This window comes from Hemitrygon akajei, chromosome 5 (genome assembly GCF_048418815.1).
Source record: "Hemitrygon akajei chromosome 5, sHemAka1.3, whole genome shotgun sequence".
Lineage (NCBI taxonomy): Eukaryota > Metazoa > Chordata > Chondrichthyes > Myliobatiformes > Dasyatidae > Hemitrygon > Hemitrygon akajei.
This window is the reverse complement of record NC_133128.1, coordinates 23,774,321-23,795,823: the sequence shown is the minus strand read 5'-3', so window position 1 is coordinate 23,795,823 and position 21,503 is coordinate 23,774,321. Positions and strand designations below refer to the sequence as shown.

The 21,503-nt window shown below is 43.1% G+C and overlaps 1 protein-coding gene across 1 annotated transcript in view; it reads right to left on the bottom strand.

The window, feature by feature from the left end:
• Positions 1–2,411: 2,411 nt before the first annotated feature.
• Positions 2,412–21,503, bottom strand: part of ripk4 (receptor-interacting serine-threonine kinase 4) — a 57,220-nt gene continuing 38,128 nt past the window's right edge. The window contains exons 5-8 of the mRNA XM_073045028.1: positions 17,994–18,152; positions 16,372–16,478; positions 8,735–8,999; positions 2,412–5,746 (exon numbers count right to left, since the gene is read on the bottom strand). Of these exons, the coding sequence (XP_072901129.1) occupies positions 4,548–5,746; positions 8,735–8,999; positions 16,372–16,478; positions 17,994–18,152 (1,730 nt within the window). The 3' untranslated portion in view covers positions 2,412–4,547. The remainder of the gene's footprint in view (positions 5,747–8,734; positions 9,000–16,371; positions 16,479–17,993; positions 18,153–21,503) is intronic.

The following is a 21,503-nucleotide window of genomic DNA, read 5'->3' as shown; positions in this document are numbered from 1 at the left end:
AAACTACAACATGTAGTTTGTGTTGGACAAACTTGGGTTGTTTTCTCTACAGCTGCAGAGGCCGAGGGAAGATCTGATAAAGGTTTATAAGACAGAGATAGTATCTTTTCCCAGGGTTGAAATATAATGTTAAGACTCTTGGCAGTGTGGAGGATCAGAGGGATCGTGGGGTCCAAGTCCATAGGACACTCAAAGCTGCTGTGCAGGTTGACTCTGTGGTTAAGAAAGCATACGGTGCAATGACCTTCATCAATCCTGGAATTGAATTTAGGAGCCGAGAGGTAATGTTGCAGCTATATAGGACCCTGGTCAGACCCCGCTTGGCCTACTGTGCTCAGTTCTGGTCACCTCACTAAAGGAAGGATGTGGAAACCATAAAAAGGGTGCAGTTTTAACAAGGATGTTGCCTAAATTGGGAAGCATGCCTTATGAGAATAGGTTGAGTGAAATCGGCCTTTTTTCTTGGAGCAACAGTGAATGAGAGGGGAACTGATAGAGGTGTATAAGATGATGAGAGGCTTTAATCGTGTGGATAGTCAGAGGCTTTTTCCCAGGACTGAAATGGCTAACACGAGAGGGCACCGTTTTAAGGTGCTTGGAAGTAGGTACAGAGGAGATGGCAGAGTAAGTTTTTTTTATGCAGAGAGTGGTGAGTGTGTGGAATGGGCTGCCGGTGACGGTGGTGGAGGCGGATACGATAGGGTCTTTTAAGAGACTTCAGGACAGGTACATGGAGCTCTGAAAAATAGAGGGCATTTGGTAACCCTACGTAATTTCTAAGGTAAGGACATGTTTGGCACAGCTTTGTGGGCTGAAGGCCCTGTACTGTGCTGTAGGATTTCTACATTTTTATATAATATCAGAGGGTACGTATTGAAGATTTGAACAGGTAATTTTAAGAGATGCAACAGGCAAGTTTTTTTTAAAGCAGAATGGTGGATGGCTGGAGTGCTCTGCTCGGAATGGTGGTACAGGCAGATACATTAGGGACATTTAGATAGGCAGATGCATGTGAGGAAAATGGAGGAATATGGACATTGAGTAGGCAGAAGTGACTAGTTGGCCATTTGATCACTAATATTTCTGGTTCAGCACAATGTTGTGGGCTGAAGGGCTTGTTCCTGCACTGTATTGTTCTATGAAATATTACTGTTACAATTTTTTAGTGCAAATGGGGGAAACAGTGAGGAAGCATTCAGAAATCTGACATCCTCAAAGACACACAAGTCCCTACCCTAAATGAGCCAGCTCTACAGTAGATGGCTGCCCAGGGTCAACTAATGAAAACATCTGTGATGGGTGACAATGGACGCCGGAGACCATGCTATCCAAGAAGCCGTAGTGGGAACTGGGCTGCTTCCCCGAGAGGCATCCCGATCTTGATGCCCTGTCCTGGCTACATTTGCAATATTCTGTTCCATGTTGGTCACCCTGCTATAGGAAAGATGGTATAAAACTGTAAAAGAGTGCAGACAAGATTTACAAGGATGTTGCCAGGAACTGAAGGACCGAGCTGTGGGGAGAGGTTGGCATTGTTTCCATCGAGGCATAGGAGCAGGAGGGATAATCATTGCATAAAATCATGAGGGGTAGGAGATAGGTTGAATACGCACAGTCATTCTCCCCCAGGTTTGAGGGTTATGGGGACAGAAGTCATAGATTAAAGGTGAGAGGGGAGAGATTTAATAGGAACTGAGGAGAAACAGTTGAATCCAGAGGTTGGTGAGTATATGGAATGAGCTGGCAGAAGGAGTGGCTGAGGCAGGTATATTGGCAACAGTTTTAAAGGACACTTGGATAGGGACTGTGGAAAGGCAAGGTTTAGAGGGATATGTACCAAATGGGACTAGATGGGAATCTGGGTCAGCATGGACCAGTTGGGCCAAAGGGCTTGTTTTACGTGACTATATAAGCTCTATGCCAGGGACTAGGTGATCATTGGTGTAACAGTCTGCTAACAGCCAGTGAGATTAACCACTGTTTCCTCAAGTATAGATTTAGCTAGGCAGGCTGGCTGTAGAACTGTTATCTCAGTTCTAGTCATTCTTCTCTTTAGCAGGACTCTGATCACTATCAAGAGGTACCTGGTGGATGAGACGTGTTGCTGGTCCTTCCAGACAGAGTCCCCAGATATCACCAATAATGGAAGGATTGGATAGCGTGAACGCAGGGAGGGTGTTTCCACTAGAGATATACATCAACAAATTTCAGGACAGATGCCAGTGATATTAAGCCCGATTCTGCTCCTGGTCTCAACCAATGGCAACAGTTTAGCAAGTGATTAAAAGTAGAAATTTACAATTTACCCCTCCCCTCACTTCTCCAGTGAATCTGTGACCACGCTGGTTTCATCCCTCATGTAATCAAGGGGTGCATTGACTCTAAGTGATGACAAAGAGGAAGGAAAATAATTGCAACTAATAATTGTTTTATTAGTAGTCTTAATGAAATAACAATGTTGTTAGTTACAATGAGAATAACTAGCAGTCTACAACAGTACAAAGCAAACGTTATCTCTAAAATGTACTAAAGCGTACACATTTCCGTTAATCGCATAGCAATTAAGATAACTGGAAAATTAAAGGGAAAATCAACACCACCTGAGACACTTTAAAATACGATGCACAATATTGATGTATTTTCTAACACCCACAGAGTACTCCACCTTATACCCAGAACGTGTCCATCAACATGGCTAAGAATGAAACAAGTCAGACATTTGATCACTGTGTGTCTAACAGCTACAGTCAGTAGAATATTCCAAATGAAGTCAGCCAATCAGATACAGGCCATTGCAGAAGGACATTCTTCTCAGATACCCAGGTTAACACAAGGTCATATTGAATTATCACTAACTTGGAAATATTCATGCTAAAGTTCACCTTTAAAGAGACACATATTTCCTCAGAGTTTTTGTAACTTCTTGTTAACATTCTCCTCCACAAACATTTTTCACCCCAACTAACAGGTTTTACATCCTGCATATTGTCTTATTATTTTGATAAGTTGGGTTTATGGTATATTGAAGACATATTCCTTTCAGATATTAATCTTATAGGTAGAAACATTCCAAAGATACATTCTAAAAGTTAATTTGACAATGCAGCATATTTATAAACTGCTTTTAAATTTATCATTCGAGACAAGAAGGAATAAGCTGCAAATTTTCTAGAAGTATCTAAACTGTGGTTGCACTTAAAATCTGTGTCACACTGGCCACTGGGGAACTTTATAGTAGCATTAATCTAATATTGTAATCATTAAAAAAAATTGTTACTTGGCACTAAGGACAAGTCTTTAAAGTAAATGGCAGCACAGTTCAAATATTAATGACATCGGGCCCAAGGGACACGACGGCATACTCCCACCTAACATATTTCTCCCTTTTCCTTTGGTTCTGTGAAGAATCTTTACCAACTCATTGCTCTTACAGATAAGAATATTGAATGACTATTATTGCAAAACATGAGAGATTTTGTATGTTTTCATTTGAAATGGCTCTTGTATCAACTATGTAACAAAGAAAAAACGTTAACTAGTCTATTCCGATAGGATTACCAAGATCTATATAGGGTTCCCACTTTGGTATTATTTTCCTTTATAACATAAAATTCTTGACAATTGTATTACATGAAGCAAAAAAATGCTGTCGCAATAGGGAAATAATGTATTGAAGTAAAATTATCTATGATCACAAAGGTCAATATAATCCAGTACAAATAATATGGCATTTAATTATTTTCCCACTGACAGATTATGTAGTTGAAAGGCTTTGGATATTATAGACTGGTTAACTACATATTCTGAACAAGCAGTTTGTTTATGGATCGAAGGCAAAAAAGAAAAAAAAATCAAGTTGTATCTAAGATTCAACAAAATACATTAGATAAATGTTACAACAAATGTATGTACACAAGTGTAGAAGTAGACAATGTACATTATTCCATTAACTGTGCATCCTATGTGAAGTTATCTGATCAAGTGCTGCTTGTCATTTTTGCTTCAATAGTTTAGCAGATACTTTCCTTACTTAATCGTAGTTGAGAACTGTTAATCATCCATGAGGGTCATATCCAAATTAATGAAGCTCACTGCTCCTGCAGATTAAAGCTTTGGAGATCCCACTCAGCAATATTCATCATCATGAACAAGGTGCATACAAATTATGAGAGTGGTGTAAAAGATACACTTCAGAAATAACAGCATATTTTGATAGGTGCGCTGTTAATCCAGCAATTCAACAGGTAGTGGGTACAATGGATTCTCCATCAGCAAAAGTTCCCGCTGGACTGTACCTGGACGGTGCGGAAAGGTCTAACAAAGCATCAATCCACAGCATTCCTCGTGATTTGTCCTCCACATTCTTAGCAAGCTGACAGAAGTTCCTCAGGTAGCTTCCTGTTAAAGCCCATTCAATGGGCAGTTCCCTTCAAAAGAGTCTCTCCATTGTTGAAGCATTTCCTCATCTCAGACAACCCTGTGGAGATAATCTCAGCAGGATCGGAACTTTAGTTGTGTTGCCAATGTTCCTGAGTTTCGACAACCCCTCACAATACTTCTACATCCAAATCTGTCAGGCTCTGAAGGGCATCATCGAGGAAGTTGCTCCTAATTTCCTGCGACAGGCTTAATTGCGTCTGTAGCATATGCAAATTAATATCCGCCCCATGAGCCAGAAGGACATCTACTGTAACTGAATGTCCTGATCTCAATGCCAAATGCAAGGGTGTAAACCCTTCATCATCTGTCACATTTATATTGACCATGCTGATAAGCAGCTCCCTCACCACTTCAGTGTGTCCTTTATCTGCAGCCAGGTGGAGAGCTGCCCTTTGAAGGGAAGCCTTCACCTCAACATCTGCCTTCTCTTCTATCAACATTTTTACGGTGGGCAGGTGACCTCGATCAGAGGCCAGGTGAAGAGCAGTCCACCCCTCCACCGTTGTGGCGTTGACATCCACGCCGTGTTTGATCAGAAGCCTGGAGGTGCTGGTGTGCCCGTTTTCGGCAGCAAGGTGCAGTGGCGTCTGGCAGCTCGTGGTCCTCTTGTGCACGTTGGCCTTGGATTCCAGCAGGATACGAGCTGCCCTGTACTGGCCCCTCTGGGCTGCCAGATGAAGTGGGGTTCTTCCGTCAGCCGTCACCCCTTCCTTGTTTGCCCTGGCCTGCTTGATGAGAAGCTTTGTGATCATGTGGTGACCTTGCCAGGCAGCGAAATGCAAGGGTGTCCAGTTGTCCTTCCCCTTGGCTTGGACATTGGCCCCTCGGCTCAGAAGAACACGCACCACATTCTCATGGCTGTGCTGGCAAGCAACGTGGAGTGGGGTCCGACCCTCAAAGTCCACCTCATTTGTTGAGGCATTCCTGTCCAGGAGAAGCCTCAAGAGAGTTTCTTCACCACTCTGTGCTGCAAAGTGAAGAGGAGTCCACTGATCTTCATCCTTGGCATTCACGTTCGCTTTTTTCCCCAGAAGCAGCTCCACTATGACCTTGAGGTTCTTCTCGGAGGCCAGGTGAAGGGGTGTTGAGCCTCGCTTGTTGGCAACATTTGGGTTGGCGTTGTACAACAGTAGCAACCGGACCGCTTCCTCATTGTCCAGCTGAACAGCGTAGTGAAGGAGGCTCATACCATCGTCCAAGACCAGGTCCACATCTTGAGGCTGAAGGAGTTTCATCAGCTTCCCGACATCTCCAGATACAATGGCTTCATAGAGTTTTTTCTTTGGTATGTTGGAGATTGATTGTTCTGGAAAAATGATGAGATTACAAGACAAAGATTAGACCTCCAGCTTGAATTTTCAAACAGGTACAAAACAAACATACCATTTTAAAAGTGGAAGGTAGAAAAGGGAGCAATGACACAAAATGTCCTATTCATTGGCAATGAATGAGTGGAAAGTACATGCAATTCTGAAGATATACACTCAGTGGCCACTTGCTCATTAATCCAAATATCTAATCTGCCAATCATGTGACACCACCCCATTGCAATAAAGCACGCAGACGTGTTCGAGAGGTTAAGTCCTTGTTCAGAATGTGGATGAAAGTGACTTGTATTGTGGTCGCTGCTGGACAGGTGACTTGAGCACCTCAGAAACTGCTGATCTCTTGGGACTTTCACGCACAGCCATCTCTAGAGGTTACAGAGAAAGGCGCGATAAACAAAAAAAACATCTGGCGAGCAGCTGTCCTGTGGGTGAAAATGCCATGCAAGTGAGAGGGGTCAGAGAACAATGGCCTGACTGGTTCAGGTCGGCAAGAACAGTAACTCGAATAACCAAGCGTTACAACAGCGGTGTGCGAAGGGCATCTCTGAACGCATGTTGAAGTGGATGGGCTACAGCAGCAGAAGACCATGAACGTACACTCAGTGGCCACTTTATTAGGTACAGGAAGTACATTGATAAAGTGGCCACTGAGTGTGGATGCAGCAATTTACTATAATTATACTTCCAGCTTAATGATTTGAATTATATGACTAAGGCTGTAACTGATAATGAATTCAGAAAACCACAGGCACTTGACATTCCATAGCCACTTCAGATGGTTGGAGTCCATCTGCTAATAAGGCAAAGGTTTACTGATAGAGATTGTTACCATGACAAAATAACAACAGCAACTTAAACTTTATGGTGCAAAGTGGCAGACTGATGAGCCGGGTAAGATGACAGCACTCTCAGATGCAGAGGTTTCTCTGGGTCCAAACAAAGGTGTAATTGTTCATCCTTTACACCTTTTTCATCATCGTGTGACACTGCTGGATGTTTCCAAGTACTGCACGTCTGCTCCAATAGTGAGTTGTTTGACAGCGGTGGAGCTGGACTTGTTGTGACCCGTGTTGCAACCTGCTTCAGCCAAACGGGGAACAGGGCGTGTCTAGAGGAAGTGCGCGATCCGACGGACAGTTCGGGGGATTGTGGTCACAAGACTCTGTCGGACATTTGTAATCTAGAATACTGTGAGTCCAATTCACTGGCGAGACTGACAGTGGGGGGTGGGGGGGCTGCATAGCCTCAGCTGTAGCAAGTTTAATGACAACTTGTACTTTGCAAAGTCATACCGAGTGTTGCCCTTGGCCTGATGCCCAAGCTGTAAAGAAGTTTATCAGAGCCATGTTACAGCTGTTGATACTGGTAACAGTGTTTGCCAAATCAGATTTGTCACAAATACCAAGCTTGCCCTGGTGGGGTTGATCTTTACGTTTAATTACATCACAATTTAAGTACCTAGGCTGGCTTTTTAGGCTCCACTCAAGGAGCTCGACTGAGTTAAACATCCCAAAGCATTAGCTTCCAGTTCTTTCATTTTGCTCTGAGATGCTACAAATAGGCCATAGAAAGAGAAAAATAAAACGTGCAACTCCAGCATTCAATTATTATCAGTGACCTGCCAAACGGAATAACATGCTTCTGGGCAACGTGAATTGGCCATTTCCTTTCCAGAGCAATGCCAATACTCCTGGCTCAAGTGAAGTTCAGTTCCAGGAAGCAGCATTTTTCTTTCTTAATAATGGCTTACAGGCCTTGGGTTGTCAGGCAATGCTACTGGTTCTGTCCAATTCATTTTCTTCTCCCGATGAATTCACTATTCTGTCTTAGAGCACTGGTCTAAGCTTCTGCTAACAAGGGCTTTAGCCATACTTCTGTCATATGGCGATTCCTAAAGAGATTGAGCAAGCGAGGCTATCCCAACTCCTCTGCCCTCCGCCACCTTAACTGAATTTTACAGGAGCACCATTGAGAGCGGCCTGACAAATTGCGTCTCCGTCTGGTATGGGTGCAGCTGAGCATCAGACCAGAAGTCCCCACAAAGGACTGTGAGAACAGCCGAGAGGATCATAGGGGTCTCCCTACCGTCCATCGGGGACATTTATCAGGAGCACTGCACGTGCAGAGCCGTTAGTATGATCAAGGATCTCACCCATCCACCCAGCATCCTCTGACTTTCTACCGTCAGGCAGGAGACCCCAATGCATAAAGCCAAGAAGAGTCAGGATGGGAAACAGTTTCTTCCCTCAGGCCATCAGGCTTCTGAACTCCCTACTGCATCGCATTCAAAGTGTCACTGGTTAATGTGTTCTGTACCCTACAATATTTAGTTTATGCACTTTATTTATACGTAATTCATTTGCAGATTTTATTACTTTCCTAAGTTATTGTGTGCTATGTGTACTGCTGTGCTTTACACCCTGGTCCAGAGAAATGTATTCATGTACAGTAAAATGACAATAAACCTGACTTGACTATATGTACCTGGTTCCCTTGACGTGCCTTATTTTCTGCACATGTTCGGGAATTAAATTTTGTGCAGCTAAGGTTATGGCTGCAGAATCTTGGGCACACAGCATGAAAACAGGCCATTTGGCCACTGAGTCCATTTATATTAATCCTACACCAATTCCATTTCTCAGCTGCACTCAACTTGAGCTTCAGAGGATAAAAGGAACCAATACTGAATACCACAAAAGATGACCCGTAAGACAATAAGACAGCAGCAGAATTCAGCCCATCGGGTCTGGTACACAGTATGGCTAATTTAGTAACCCTCTCAACCCCATTCTCCTTCCTTCTCTCCGTATCAGTCGACACTTTTACTAATCAAGAAGCTATCAACCTCTGCATTAAATATACTGAACGACTCGCCCTCCACGGCTGTCTGTGGCAATGAATTCTACAGACTCACCGCCCATAGGAAGGCTGGCTCTGCATAAATGTTGAGAATCAAACAAACTCACCACTTCCTGCGGCGTCCTTCCCGAATGACAATGATATGGACCCCTGGGATGAGAACGCAGAGTCGATGGACGAGATGCCCGACAGGCGCTTTTTGCTGTCGCCCATCTCCCTGCCCGATGGGCATTCGTTGCCAGCGGACTCGAAGTCCTGGGAGATGCCAGAGTCTAACTGGGAGAGCAGCTGGGAGAGGCTACATTCCTCACTATTGGACACCTGCTTAGACAGCCGCTTCTGAACGGGCTGCTCAACTTCTACCACGGACCCCTGAAATTAACATAAGAACCAAGTCATTTTGTGGATAAAGAAAGTCAGAGAGGCTGCAGATAATAGTTACATTCAACACACAAAAAAAATTGCTGGAGGAACTCAGCAGGCCAGGCAGCATTAATGGAAGAGAGTTCAGTTGACATTTTGGGCCAAGACCCTTCGTCAGCCAGAAAAAAAGATGAGGAGTGAGGATACTTAGAGGAATAGTCTGTCTAGAAATAATTATACCTAACAGGGCCACTGTTTTTTTAAAAGATGAAATAGACATTACTGATAGCATTGCCTTGGTAACACTTTCGGACTGCCCCCAACAGATCCTCAAATATTACTATCGACCCAAACGACAAATTTCACTATATGTTCTGATGTACATGTGATAAATAAAGCTAATCTTTTATATCTTTTAAACCATACTAGAATTATTGCTTAAGTAAATGATGGAACTGGGACTGCAATTCTTCTGCTAGATGACAGTGTTGGTTGACCTATTTCTTCATTAAAATTTTTTGTTCCTCAGACCCAAATGAAACCTTTAAAACGACATCAACTTCTGCCTTATGTAACACAGCATTGTTTAAGCAACACTGTGCATGTCTGAGGAGGGTTGGAGGATAGCTGATGTTGTTCCATTGTTTAACAAAGGGTCTTAGGATAAGCCAGGAAATTGTAGATTGGTGAACCTGTCATCATTAGTGAGAAAGTTATTGGAAGGTATTCCAAGATACCAGATGTACAAGTAAGTGGATGGACATGGGCTGATTAGGGATAGTCAACATGGGTTTGTGCATGGTAGGTCATGTCTAACCAATCTTAAGAGTTTTTCCAGGAAGTTGTCAGAACAGTGGATGAAGGCAAGGCAGTGGATGTTGTCTACATGGATTTTAAAAAAGCATTTGACTAGGTCCCACATAGGAGGTTAGTCAAGAAGATTCAGTCACTTGGCATTCAAGATGAGGTCGTAAATTGGATTAACCATTGCCTTCCTGGCACAAGCCAGAGACTGGTTGTAAATGATTGCCTCTCTGACTGGAGGCCTGTGACTCGTGGAATGTTGCAGAGATCAGTGCTGGGTCCATTGTTGCCTTTCCATCCACATCAACAATCTGGATGATAACGTGGTTAACTGGATCAGCAAATTTGCGGATGACACCAAGGTTGGAGGTGCAGTGGACAGTGAGGAAGATGATCAGAGCTGGAAGCAGGATCTGGACCAGCTGGAAAAATGGGCAGATCAATGGACTGAAAAATACCAGATGGAATTTAATGCAGACAAGTGCGAGGTGCTGCACTGGTAGGACCAACTAGGGCAGGTATTACATAGTGAGAGGCAGGGCACTGGAGCATGCAGTAGAATAAGGGGATCTGGGAATACAGATCCATAGTTCATTGAAAGTGGTATCACAGGTAGGTAGGGTTGTAAAGAAAGCTTTTGGTACACTGTCCTTCATAAATCAATGTATTGAGTACAGGAGATGGGATGTTATGTTGGAGTTGTACAAGACGTTAGTGAACCCAATGTGGAGGATTGTCTGCAGTCTTGGGCAGCTACCTACAGAAAAGATGTAAAAAAGGTTGAAAGAGTAGAGAGAACATTTACAAGCATGTTGCTGGGACTAGAGAACCTGAGTTATAGGGAAAGGTTGAATAGGTTAAGACGTTATTCCCTACAATGTAGAAGATTGAGAGGAGATTTGATAGAGGTATATGAAATTATGAAGATTATAGACAAAGTAGATTCAAGCAAGCTTTTTCCACTGAGGTTGGGTGAGGATACTACAACTGGAAGTCAGGGGTTAGGGGTGAAAAGTGAAATATTTAAGGGAACATGAGGGGCAGTTTGTTCACTCAGAGTGGCAAGAGTGTGGAACGAGCTGCCAGTGCAAGTGGGAGATGTGTGGTCAATTTCAACATTCATGAGAAATTTTATAGGTACATGGGTAGGTGGTGGGTGCAGGTAGGTAATGGTTCGGCAGACTAGATGGGCTGAAGGGCCTGTTTCTAAGCTGTAGTGTTCTATGAATGTTGTGTCGTGTAGCTGTAGTGTTACTCCACTAATCTTTGGAGTTATCTACTGCAAATAAAGGGTCGAAGGATAAGCTAGTCAAGTCCAACTGCTCCATTCCTCATGTGATGTCCAGCTTCCAACTTCTCCATTCAGGTCTTCTCAAATTGGAAAGTAAAATAACAATATAGGAACTAACATGCCCATCTTTTCTCCCCTAACTTTATTCAGAGTCATAGCAGAGAAACAGACCTTTCATCCCATCTAATCTGTACCAAACTATTACACTTCCTGGTCCCATTAACCTGCACCAGGATCAAAACCCTCCATACAAGCGCCCCATCCATGTATCTATCCAAATTTCTCTTAAACGTTGAAATCCACTCCGAATCCACCACTTCCACTGGCAGCTTATTCCACATTCTCACCGCCCTCTGAATGAACAAGTTCCCCCTCTTGTCCCTCTTCTGCATTTCATCTTTAACTCATGACCTCGAGATCTTGCCTCACCCAGCATCAGTGGAAAACACCAGTTTATATTTACCCTATCTATACCCCTCATAATTTTGTATACCTCTAACCAATCTTCCCTCGTTCTCCTACGTTCCAGTTGCTTTATCATTCAAAAGAACAGTTCAAAGAAGACAAGGCCCCTCCGCCAAGCCATAATGATTTCTCACCTGTATTGTAGGAGATTTAATCCCTAAATTTCTGAAAATTACAGGACAATACCAAAGGACTGGGAATCAAATGAGGACATGTCTAGGACAACATGAAACATTTGGCAGCATTTCAATAGACCACATTACCTCGAGCAAACTTGCATTGTTATGAAACTCTTGGCACCCTTCAAGTCACCAAATCACTCCATGTCTTGCTGCTCTGATATACACTCAATGGCTACTTTACTAGGTACACCTGCTCATTAATGCAAATATCTAATCAGCCAATCATGTGGCAGCAACTCAATGCGTAAAGGAATGCAGGCATGGTCAAGAGGTTCACTGGTTGTTCAGACCAAACATCTGAAAGGGGAAGAACTGTGATCTAAATGACTAAATGGATGGTGTGGTTTGGTTATCTCAGAAGCTGCTGATTTCATTATCTGCAGTTTACAGAGAATGGTGAAAAAAAAATCCAGCGAGCATCAGTTAATGAGAGAAGTCAGAGGAGAATGGCCAGACTGGTTCAAGCTGACAGGAAGACAACAGCGTCTCAAATAACCACATGTTACAACAGTGGTGTGCATAAGAACGCACGACATTGAAGTGGATGGGCTACTGTAGCAGAAGGTTCCACCCCTGTACCAATTCACAGCCGTCCTGTAGGGAAGTGCAAGTTATTTTATTTAGAGATACAGCACGTTAATATGCCCTTCTGGTCCAAGGAGACCGCACTACCCAATTACAGCCATGAGACCAACTAACCCACAAACCCTTATTTCTTTGGAATATGGCCGGAAACAAGAACATGGAGAGGAAATCCGTCCAGTCACAGGCAGAAAGTGCAAGTTCCTTACAGGCAGCGGTAGAATTGAACCTGCGGTGCTGGCACTGTAATAGCATTACCCTAACTGATACGCTGTTGTGCCTCCCACCTCCACACCAAAATCCTACACAAGACGATCAGTTAAATAGTCAGAAATGTAGTTTCAGTTTTTAAAAAGTTTCTCAGGATACTGGAAAAAGCCCCTGCTTTTCTTCAAAGAGTGCCAGGAGATTCCCTTTCTGTCTGGCTAAACCAGTTAAACATATTATCCAAACAGAATTTTGTTAGCACAGTCCCATGTTGTCTCACTGCATAGTAACAGGCTTTTATTCTGGATACAAGAAGGGGAATTTGAGGAAAGAAACAGGTCTAACAACACATAATTATTGAACTCTTCCTAGTACAAAAATCACAATTGCCTTTCCACTACTTTGTCAAATCTTAATTCCAAAGATATTTTCATTATAGTCAAGAGTAGCTTTGATCGTGTGGATAATCAGAGGCTTTTTCCCAGGGCTGAAATGGCTAGCACAAGAGGGCAGTTTTAAGGTGCTTGGAAGTAGGTGCAGAAGAGATGTCAGGCGTTAAGTTTTTTTTCCCCACGCAGAGAGGGGTGAGTGCGTGGAATGGGTGACGGTGGTGGAATTGAATATGATAGGGTCTTTTAAGACTCCTGGACAGGTATACGGAGCTCAGAAAGATAAAGGGCTATGGGTAACCCTAGGTAATTTCTCAGGTTAGGACTTGTTCGACACAGCTTTGTGGACTGAAGGCTCTGTATTGTGCTGTAGGTTTTCTATGTTTCTATGCAGCTCTTCTTAGAGCAGCCATTTTCAACTAAATTGTTGAATGGTCAATATGCTGAGTTCTGCCAGCATTTAGAGTGTATTACTTTTGATTTCCAGCATCTGCAGATTTGTACTTGTGTGCATCTTCAAGGCATGATGCCTCAAAAAGGTAGCACCCATCATTAAGGACCCCCATCACCCAAGTCATGCCTTGTTCTTATTGCTACCATCAGGGAGGAGGTACAGGAGACTGAAGACACACACTCAACGATGCAGGAACAGCTTCTTCCCCTCTGCCATCTGATTTCCGAGTGGACATTGAACCCAGGAACACCACCTCACTACTTTTTTCATTTTCTATTTTTACACTACTTATTTAATTCAATTACTAATAATGCTTTTTTTTAACTGTAATTCATCTTTTTTCTGACCTCTATCAATATGTATTGCATTGTACTGCTGCCGCAAAGTCAACAAATTTCATGATATATGCCAGTGTTATTGAACCTGACTCTGATTAACCTTGCAACCCAAAAAGAACTAACAATTCACTCTGTTACCTCCGCTTGCAGAATATTCTTAAGAATAGACTTTCTCACACTTAGAAGAACATGGGCTAGTTAGGGACAGCCAGCATGGCTCTGTGCAACAACACAAAGAGCTGGAGGAACTCAGCAGGTCAGAAGGGAAACGGACAGTTGACATTTTGTGTTAAGACCCTTCACCGGGACTGAAAATGGAAGGGGATAGCCTGTATAAAAATGTGGAGGGAAGGGTTTACAAGGATGTTGGCTGGATTGGGGAGCATGCCTTATGAGAATAGGTTGAGTGAACTCGGCCTTTTATCCTTGGAGCGACGGAGGATGAGAGGTGACCTGATAGAGGTGTTTAAGATAATGAGAGGCATTGATCGTGTGGTTAGTCAGAGGCTTTTTCCCACAGCTGAAATGGCTAGCATGAGAGGGCACAGTTTTAAGGTGCTAGGAAGTAGGCACAGTGGAGATGTCAGGGTAAGTATTATTTTTAAAACGCAGACAGTGGTGAGTGCGTGGAATGGGCTGCTGGTGGCAGTGGTAGAGGCAGAAACGATACCCTGGATAGGTACATGGAGCTTAGAAAAATAGTGATCTATGGGTAAGCCTTGTTAATTTCTGTGGTAGGAACATGTTCAGCACAGCTTTGTGGGCCGAAGGGCCTGTATGTGCTGTAGGTTTTCTATATTTCTACGTAAGGGGTTAGAGCAAGAGTTAGCAGGTGATAGATGAATTGTGGTAAGGATACAATGGTGGCTTCATGAGGCTTTTGGATTCACTCATGGATCTGTGCAATGTAGATGTGTGCAAACAGAAGGGATTAACTTGAATGGCATCGTGTTTGGAACTGAGATTATGGGCCAAAGCTCCTGCTCTGCTCTGTTCTATGTTCTCCTTCAGCCCTCGTGTTTTTTTTTATCTCATGCAAGCCAAGTCAAAATTTGGGATCCATATCAACTTCCAGCTTCCATGGTGGATGAAGTGACTGGGGCTATTCTCCTCCAACAAGGCAATTAGAAACTTCATAGATGAGCAACAATTAGTCCTTGGATAACAGTCCAGGCCATGCGTGACTGGCTGGGCTGAATTCCAGACATTTTGGCAAGATCAATGGAACCGAAGTGTATTAACAGCAGCTCATTCTCACACCAGTAAGTGCTATTACCCAGCAAGGAACTTCATTCCTGAGGTATTTAGCTCAAACTCAAAAGCACCTTCATTACATCTGACTGTTTTGACAGGTAAACACAAAGAACTAAGCATTTTCAGATATTAAATTTAACATTAAATATCCATGTTAGTAAGCTTGCTTACTCTGGGTGCAGGAAAAAATGTTCCCAATCCCAGGTTGTACATAAATATGAATCTAACGCACAGTGAGCTTGGCCTTTCTCTTTGGAGCAAAGGAGGATGTGAGGTGACTTGATAGAGGGTGTACAAGATAGAACAGACAGCCAGAGGCATTCGCCACGTGTCAGGAATGGCTAATATGAGGGTGCATAATTTTAAGGTGTTTGGATGAAAGCATTGGGGAGGGTTAGCAGAGGTTGTTTTATTTTTAGACAGAGTGATGGGTGTGTGGAATGTCCTGCCGGGGGTGGTGGTAGTAGAGGCAACACATTAGGAAGACTTAAGAGAATCTTGATAGGCATATAGATGATAGAAAAATGGAGGGCTATGTGCAAGGGCTTGATCTTAAAAGTAGTTTAAAAGGTCAGCACAGCATCCTGGACTGAACAGCCTGCACTGTTCTAACCAGACAGGACAAATTATATTCAAGCAGATAAAACTAGGGATGAGAGGAAACCCATAATTTGTTCTGAAATTCAAAAAGCTTCATCAAGTCAATTGGTGAATGATGATTTCAGGTATCTCTGAGCTACTCACTGCATGGAGGCCATCTCTGGTCTCCTCCCCAAACATGAAGCAGCATTTTGCAGTCTAAGTTGGTAAGTTCTGGGATTGCTTTCAAGTCACACCATCAATAAAATGGCCACCAAGTGCATGTCTGTGGTATCATCTGCAGCCACAGCCCATCCACTTCAAAGTTCGACATGTTGTGCATTCCAAAATGCTCTTCTGCACACCACTGTTGTTATGCGTGGTTATTTGAGTTATCGTCTAGCCAATCTCCTCTGATCTCTCTCATTGACAAGGCATTTTTGTCCACAGAACCGTCACTTACTGGATTGTTTATCGTACCATTCTCTGTAAACTCTAGATCATGTGAAACTCGCAGGAAATCAGCAGTTTCTGAGATCCTCAAGCCACCCCATCTGGCACCAACAATCATCCCACTGTCAAAGCCACTTAGATCACACTTCCTCCATTTTGAAGGTTGTTCTGAACAACATCTGAACCTCTTGACCTCACCTGCATGCTTGTATTTATGATGCTACGTCATAATTGGCTGATTACAAATTTGCATTAACGAGTTACAAATGTTTATCTAATAAAAGTGGCCACTGAGTAACAATACAATTTCAGATGTTGCTTTTATGAGCCATTATAACTCGATTCAAACCATCATTTAAAGCAAAAGTTTCAGTAAGCTTTACCTTTCTGGTGGCTGCACGTGTTTGGCCAGAAACTAAAGACTGTTCTGGTTTCTCTTGCGCTATTTCTTGTGGTTTGGTGCTAAGTTCTTCAGTTACTGATGTGATTTCTTTCAAAAGAAAATGATTTGCATCATTAATCATCATTACAACATTGAACATTCAGGCACTTAGTTTAAAACATTTACCAATTACAATAGCATGGTTAAAAGGCAGAAATGACAGAGGGTTTATTCAAGGAGGTAGAATGGGGCAACTCTGTGTTTGCCAGGGTACTTTAGAATAGGTTAAAAACTCGGCACAACATCATGGCTTGAAGAGTCTGCACTGTGCTGTAATGTTGTATGTCCTAACCCAATCCCCACACATTCACCCTCATACCCACCAGTTTTCACAGATAGCCTCCCCACACTGATTCACTAACAAGCAAGCACCCAGCATAGAAATACTCAGAACATAGAAAAGTTGTGTCCATCTTTTAACTTACTCCAAGATAAATCTAACTCTTCCCTTTCACATATGCACTTCAGTCCCCAGCAAGTCAATGAGCATCACAGGTGGATGTATCTGATAATTTAGACCCAGGACCAGGACCAGGACCATTATGGCCTCAGTGCTCAACAGAACGGCACTCAACAGGGTTACAACAATGTCCCTTATTGGCATTGGTGAATCTGGATCACAGACAGTAGCTGAGATTTTGATAGCAGAAATTGCAACGAAACACTCGTACAACAAAGAGTAAACCTTTGTTTTAATTCAGTCCCGGTCTCCCATCATCACCACAGCACTGCAAAGTTGGGATAGCTTTCTCAGCTAGCCTCGAAGCTTTGGACCAAAAATCGTCCCTTAAAGCTATAAATCACTCTGATTCTGTGTGCAAGGGGGAAGGGATTCCCTCTACCATATGAACAACAGTAAGACTTGGAACACTGAGCAGGTGAGGGAGCATCTTTGAGAAGAGTTAATGTTTTAGGTGACAGACCCTTATGATTATGACATGCTGCACTTTCAGAAGCCAAAGTTGAGTTCATTGTCATGTGCACAAGTGCAATAATGAACTTACTTGCAGCAGCATCACAGAAACAGCAACAACAAAATTAAACCTAAACCAGTTTTTAACAAAAAAAGAACACATCATCATGTGCCATGTTGTAGGCCATCATGGTCTTGGTTGTTCTTAGCAAATGTTTTCTGAAAAAAACAGCAGTGGTTTGCCATTTCCTTTTGGGCAGTGTCTTTACAAAATAGGTGACCCCAGCCATTATCAATACTGTTTAGACATTGGCTGTCTGTTGCCCGTGGTTGCATACCCAGGTCTTGTGACCTGCTCCCAGGGCATCATGTGACCATGATCGGTGGGAGGTTGCCAAGCAGGTACAACACCTTGCCCAAGGGTGACCTGCAGGCTAGCGGACGGAAGGAGTTTCTCTACCAAAGGAAGTATAAAGCACACCTCAAACCTGCCACACTAAAGAACACAATTTGAACAAAAGAAATGCGCCATTTTTGGTCCTTGTTTCAGATTTCTGGAATTTTTGCTTTGCATTCCCTGCCCTGAGTTTATTCTGCATGCAGTGCATTGCTGTGAACGACCCAAATGCACATCTGAAAGCAAGTTTTACCTTGAAATGTTGGGCGTTCAGTCGGGGCCTCGTTCCAGCATTGCTGCATCAGCTTTAGTAAACTCTTACATGCTGGAGGCCTGGGCTTCGGAATTGCTGATAGCTCGGGACGAAGTCCACTGACAACTTTGACCATGATGTGCAGAATATTCGTTTCAGCTGAAAATACAATGGCAACAGTAGTGGGCAAATAATCCCAAATAGAAGCAGAAATGCAAGAAACTTTCAGCAGGTCACAAGGTAAACAAGCAAATAATCTTGCATCAGAACTGGGAAAGGTTAGAGATAAAGTAAATTTTAAGAGGTGTACAGATTTTTGTAAATTCTGTTGTATTTCTTTTCCCCTATAAATGCCTACAAAGAAATGAATCTCAGAGGTCTGGCCACATTTGTGGGCTAAAGCCCAGCAGAATTCTCGGTCTGTGTTGGTCACTGACACAGATACATTTCACTCTGTCTCGATGTGCTTTTGACAAACAAAGTTAATCTTTCTTTAATATATGTACTTTGCTAATGAATTGACTTTGAACACTGAAGAACAAACAGGACATTCTTAGCAAGGAAGGATAGACTTAAATGACAAACAAGGTAATAATAGCAAGATAAAGAGAAAAGTAAAGAAATGAAATCTGGTCCTACGTGAGGTGCATGAAAATGTAACAGAATCCTTGTTGAATTATTGAATCCGAATAAAACAATTGGAATCTACACAAATCCAGAATCCACCTCGTCAAATGATGCTCTGATTGGTGGAAGTGCAGATGACAAACCATATCATATAATAAATCTGATTCTGATACTTGAACTGATGTTGATCTGATTAGGGTCACTGAGGTGAAGCTGCAACAGAGGTAACTTCTCCAGCATCCCTAAGTAACACAAACAAAATGCCGGAAGAACTCAGCAGTCAGGCAGCATCTGCGGAAAGGTATAAGTCAACATTTTGGGCTGACACTCTTCGTCTGGTCTGGAAAGGAAGGGGCAAGAAGGTGGGGGGGGGGATGAGGAGGAATACAAGCTAGTAGGTGATAGATGATGCCAGGTGTGTGGAGGGGGTGGGGGGATGAAGTGAAAAGATGGGAGGTGATAGGTGGAAGAGGTAAAGGACTGAAGAAGGAGGAATCTGATAGGATAGGAGAGTGGAGAGTAAGTAAAATAGGAGGGACACATGAGGGAGATGATGGGCAGGTGAAGAGAAGGGGTAAAAGAGGAGCAAGGGTAATGGAAGAAGAGAAAAGGGGGAGAGGGAAGGAATTACTGGAAGTCAGAGAAATCGATGATAATGCCGTCAGGTTGGAGGCTACCCAAATAAAATGAGGTGTTGCTCCTCCATCCTGAGGCATCCATAAGCTTGGGACAGTGGTTTGCTTTTTATAATGGTCACCCAGCCAGCATTTAATCATATAACAATTACAGCACGGAAACAGGCAATCTCGGCCTTCTAGTCCGTGCCGAGCGCTTACTCTCACCTAGTCCCACTGGCCTGCACCCAGCCCATAACCCTCCATTCCTTTCCTGTCCATATACCTATCCAATTTTACTTTAAATGACAATACCAAACCTGCCTCTACCACTTCTACTGGAAGCTCGTTCCACACAGCTACCACTCTCTGAGTAAAGAAATTCCCCCTCCTGTTACCCTTAAACTTTTGCCCCCTAACTCTCAACTCATGCCCTCTTGTTTGAATAAACAAGTTTGGTTTGGTGTTCATTACAACAAAAGCCCCACCCACATTCTCTTTTCTCCTGTCCCATCAGGCAGAAGATAAAAAAGCCTGAAAGCACATAACACCAGGCTAAAGTACAGCTTCTACTCTCCTGTTATAAGAGCAATGGTTCTCTGGTACATTAAGATAAGATTCTTGACCTCACAATCACCCCACTATGATCTGTACTTTATTGTTTACCAGCACTGCACTTTCTCTGTAGCTGTTACACGCTGTTCTGCATTTTACCGTGTTTTATTTCAGAGATACCACGTGGAACAGGCCCCTCCAACCTCACAAGCTGTGCCACCCAGCAAACCGTCTGTTTAACTTAGCCTACTCAAAGGACAATGTACAATGACCATTTCGCTTACTAACCAGTATGTCTTCAGATTGTGGGAGGAAACCCACACACAGTCATGGGGAGAATGCACAAAATTCTTCCAGAAGGTGCCAGGATCGAACTCCGATGCCCAAAGCTGCAGTGGTGTCACTACGCTATTGTTTTACCTCAATACTCTGTAATAGATTGGTCTTTGTGAACAGTATACAGGTTTTTCACTGTACCTTGGTACTTAATTTATTTATTGACATACAGCTCAGAATACACCCTTCTGGCTCTATGAGCCGCGCCCACTAGTAATCCCCAACTCTTTAGCCAGAGGGTGATGAAACTATGGAATTCATTGCTACGGAAGGCTGTGGAGGCCAAGTCATTGGGTGTATTTAAAGTGGAGATAGGTCATTGATTAGTAAGGTTGTCAAAGGTTACAGGAAGAAGGCAGGAGAATAGGACTGAGAGGGAACATAAATCAGCCATGATGAAATGGCGGAGCAGACTCAATGGGCCAAATGGCCTGATACTGCTCCTATAGCATACAAGACCATCAGATATAGGAGCAAAATTAGGCCATTAGACCTATCTGGTCTGCTCTGTCATTTCATGATGGCTGATCCAATTTTCCTCTCAGACCCAATCTCCTGCCTTCTCCCTGTATCCCTTCATGTCCTAACCAATCAAGAATCTATCAACCGCTGCCTTAGATATAATTAAAGAATTGGCCTCTACAACTGTATCTCCATTCAAAAAGGACACCCCTCTATCTGAGACAGTGTCCCCTCGTCTTAAACTCTCCCACCATCGGAAACATCCTCTCCACTTCCAGTCTATCAAGGCCTTTCACCATTCGATTGGTTTTAATGAGGATACCCCTTGTTCTTCTGGATTCTAGGGAAAACTGGCCCACAGCCATCAAATGCTCCTCATATGACTAATCCTGGAATCATTTTCATGAACCTCCTTTGAACCCTCTCCAGTTTTGGTGCATCCTTTCTAAGATAAGGAGCCCTAACCTGCTCACAATACTCCAAGTGAGGCCTCACCAGTGCTTTATAAAGTTTCAAAATGACACCTTTGCTTTTGGATTCTTGTCCTCATGAAATGAATGCTAACATTGCACTTGTTTTCCTCACCACCTGCAAGTTACCCTTTATGGAATCCTGCACAAGGAATCCCAAGTCCCTTTGCACCTCAGATTTTTATATTTTCTCTCAATCTGAAAAATAGTCAACCCTTTCATTTCTTCTACAAAAGCACATGACCATACACTTTCTGACACTGTATTCCATCTGACGTTTCTTTGCCCATTCTCCTAATCTAAGTCCTTCTGGATCCTCTCTACTTCCTCAAAGCTACCTGCCCTTCAACCTATCTTCATTTCATCACTTCCATCATCCAAATCATTGACATATAATGTAAAAAGAATCAGTCCCAACACAGACCCCTGTGGAACACCACTAGTCA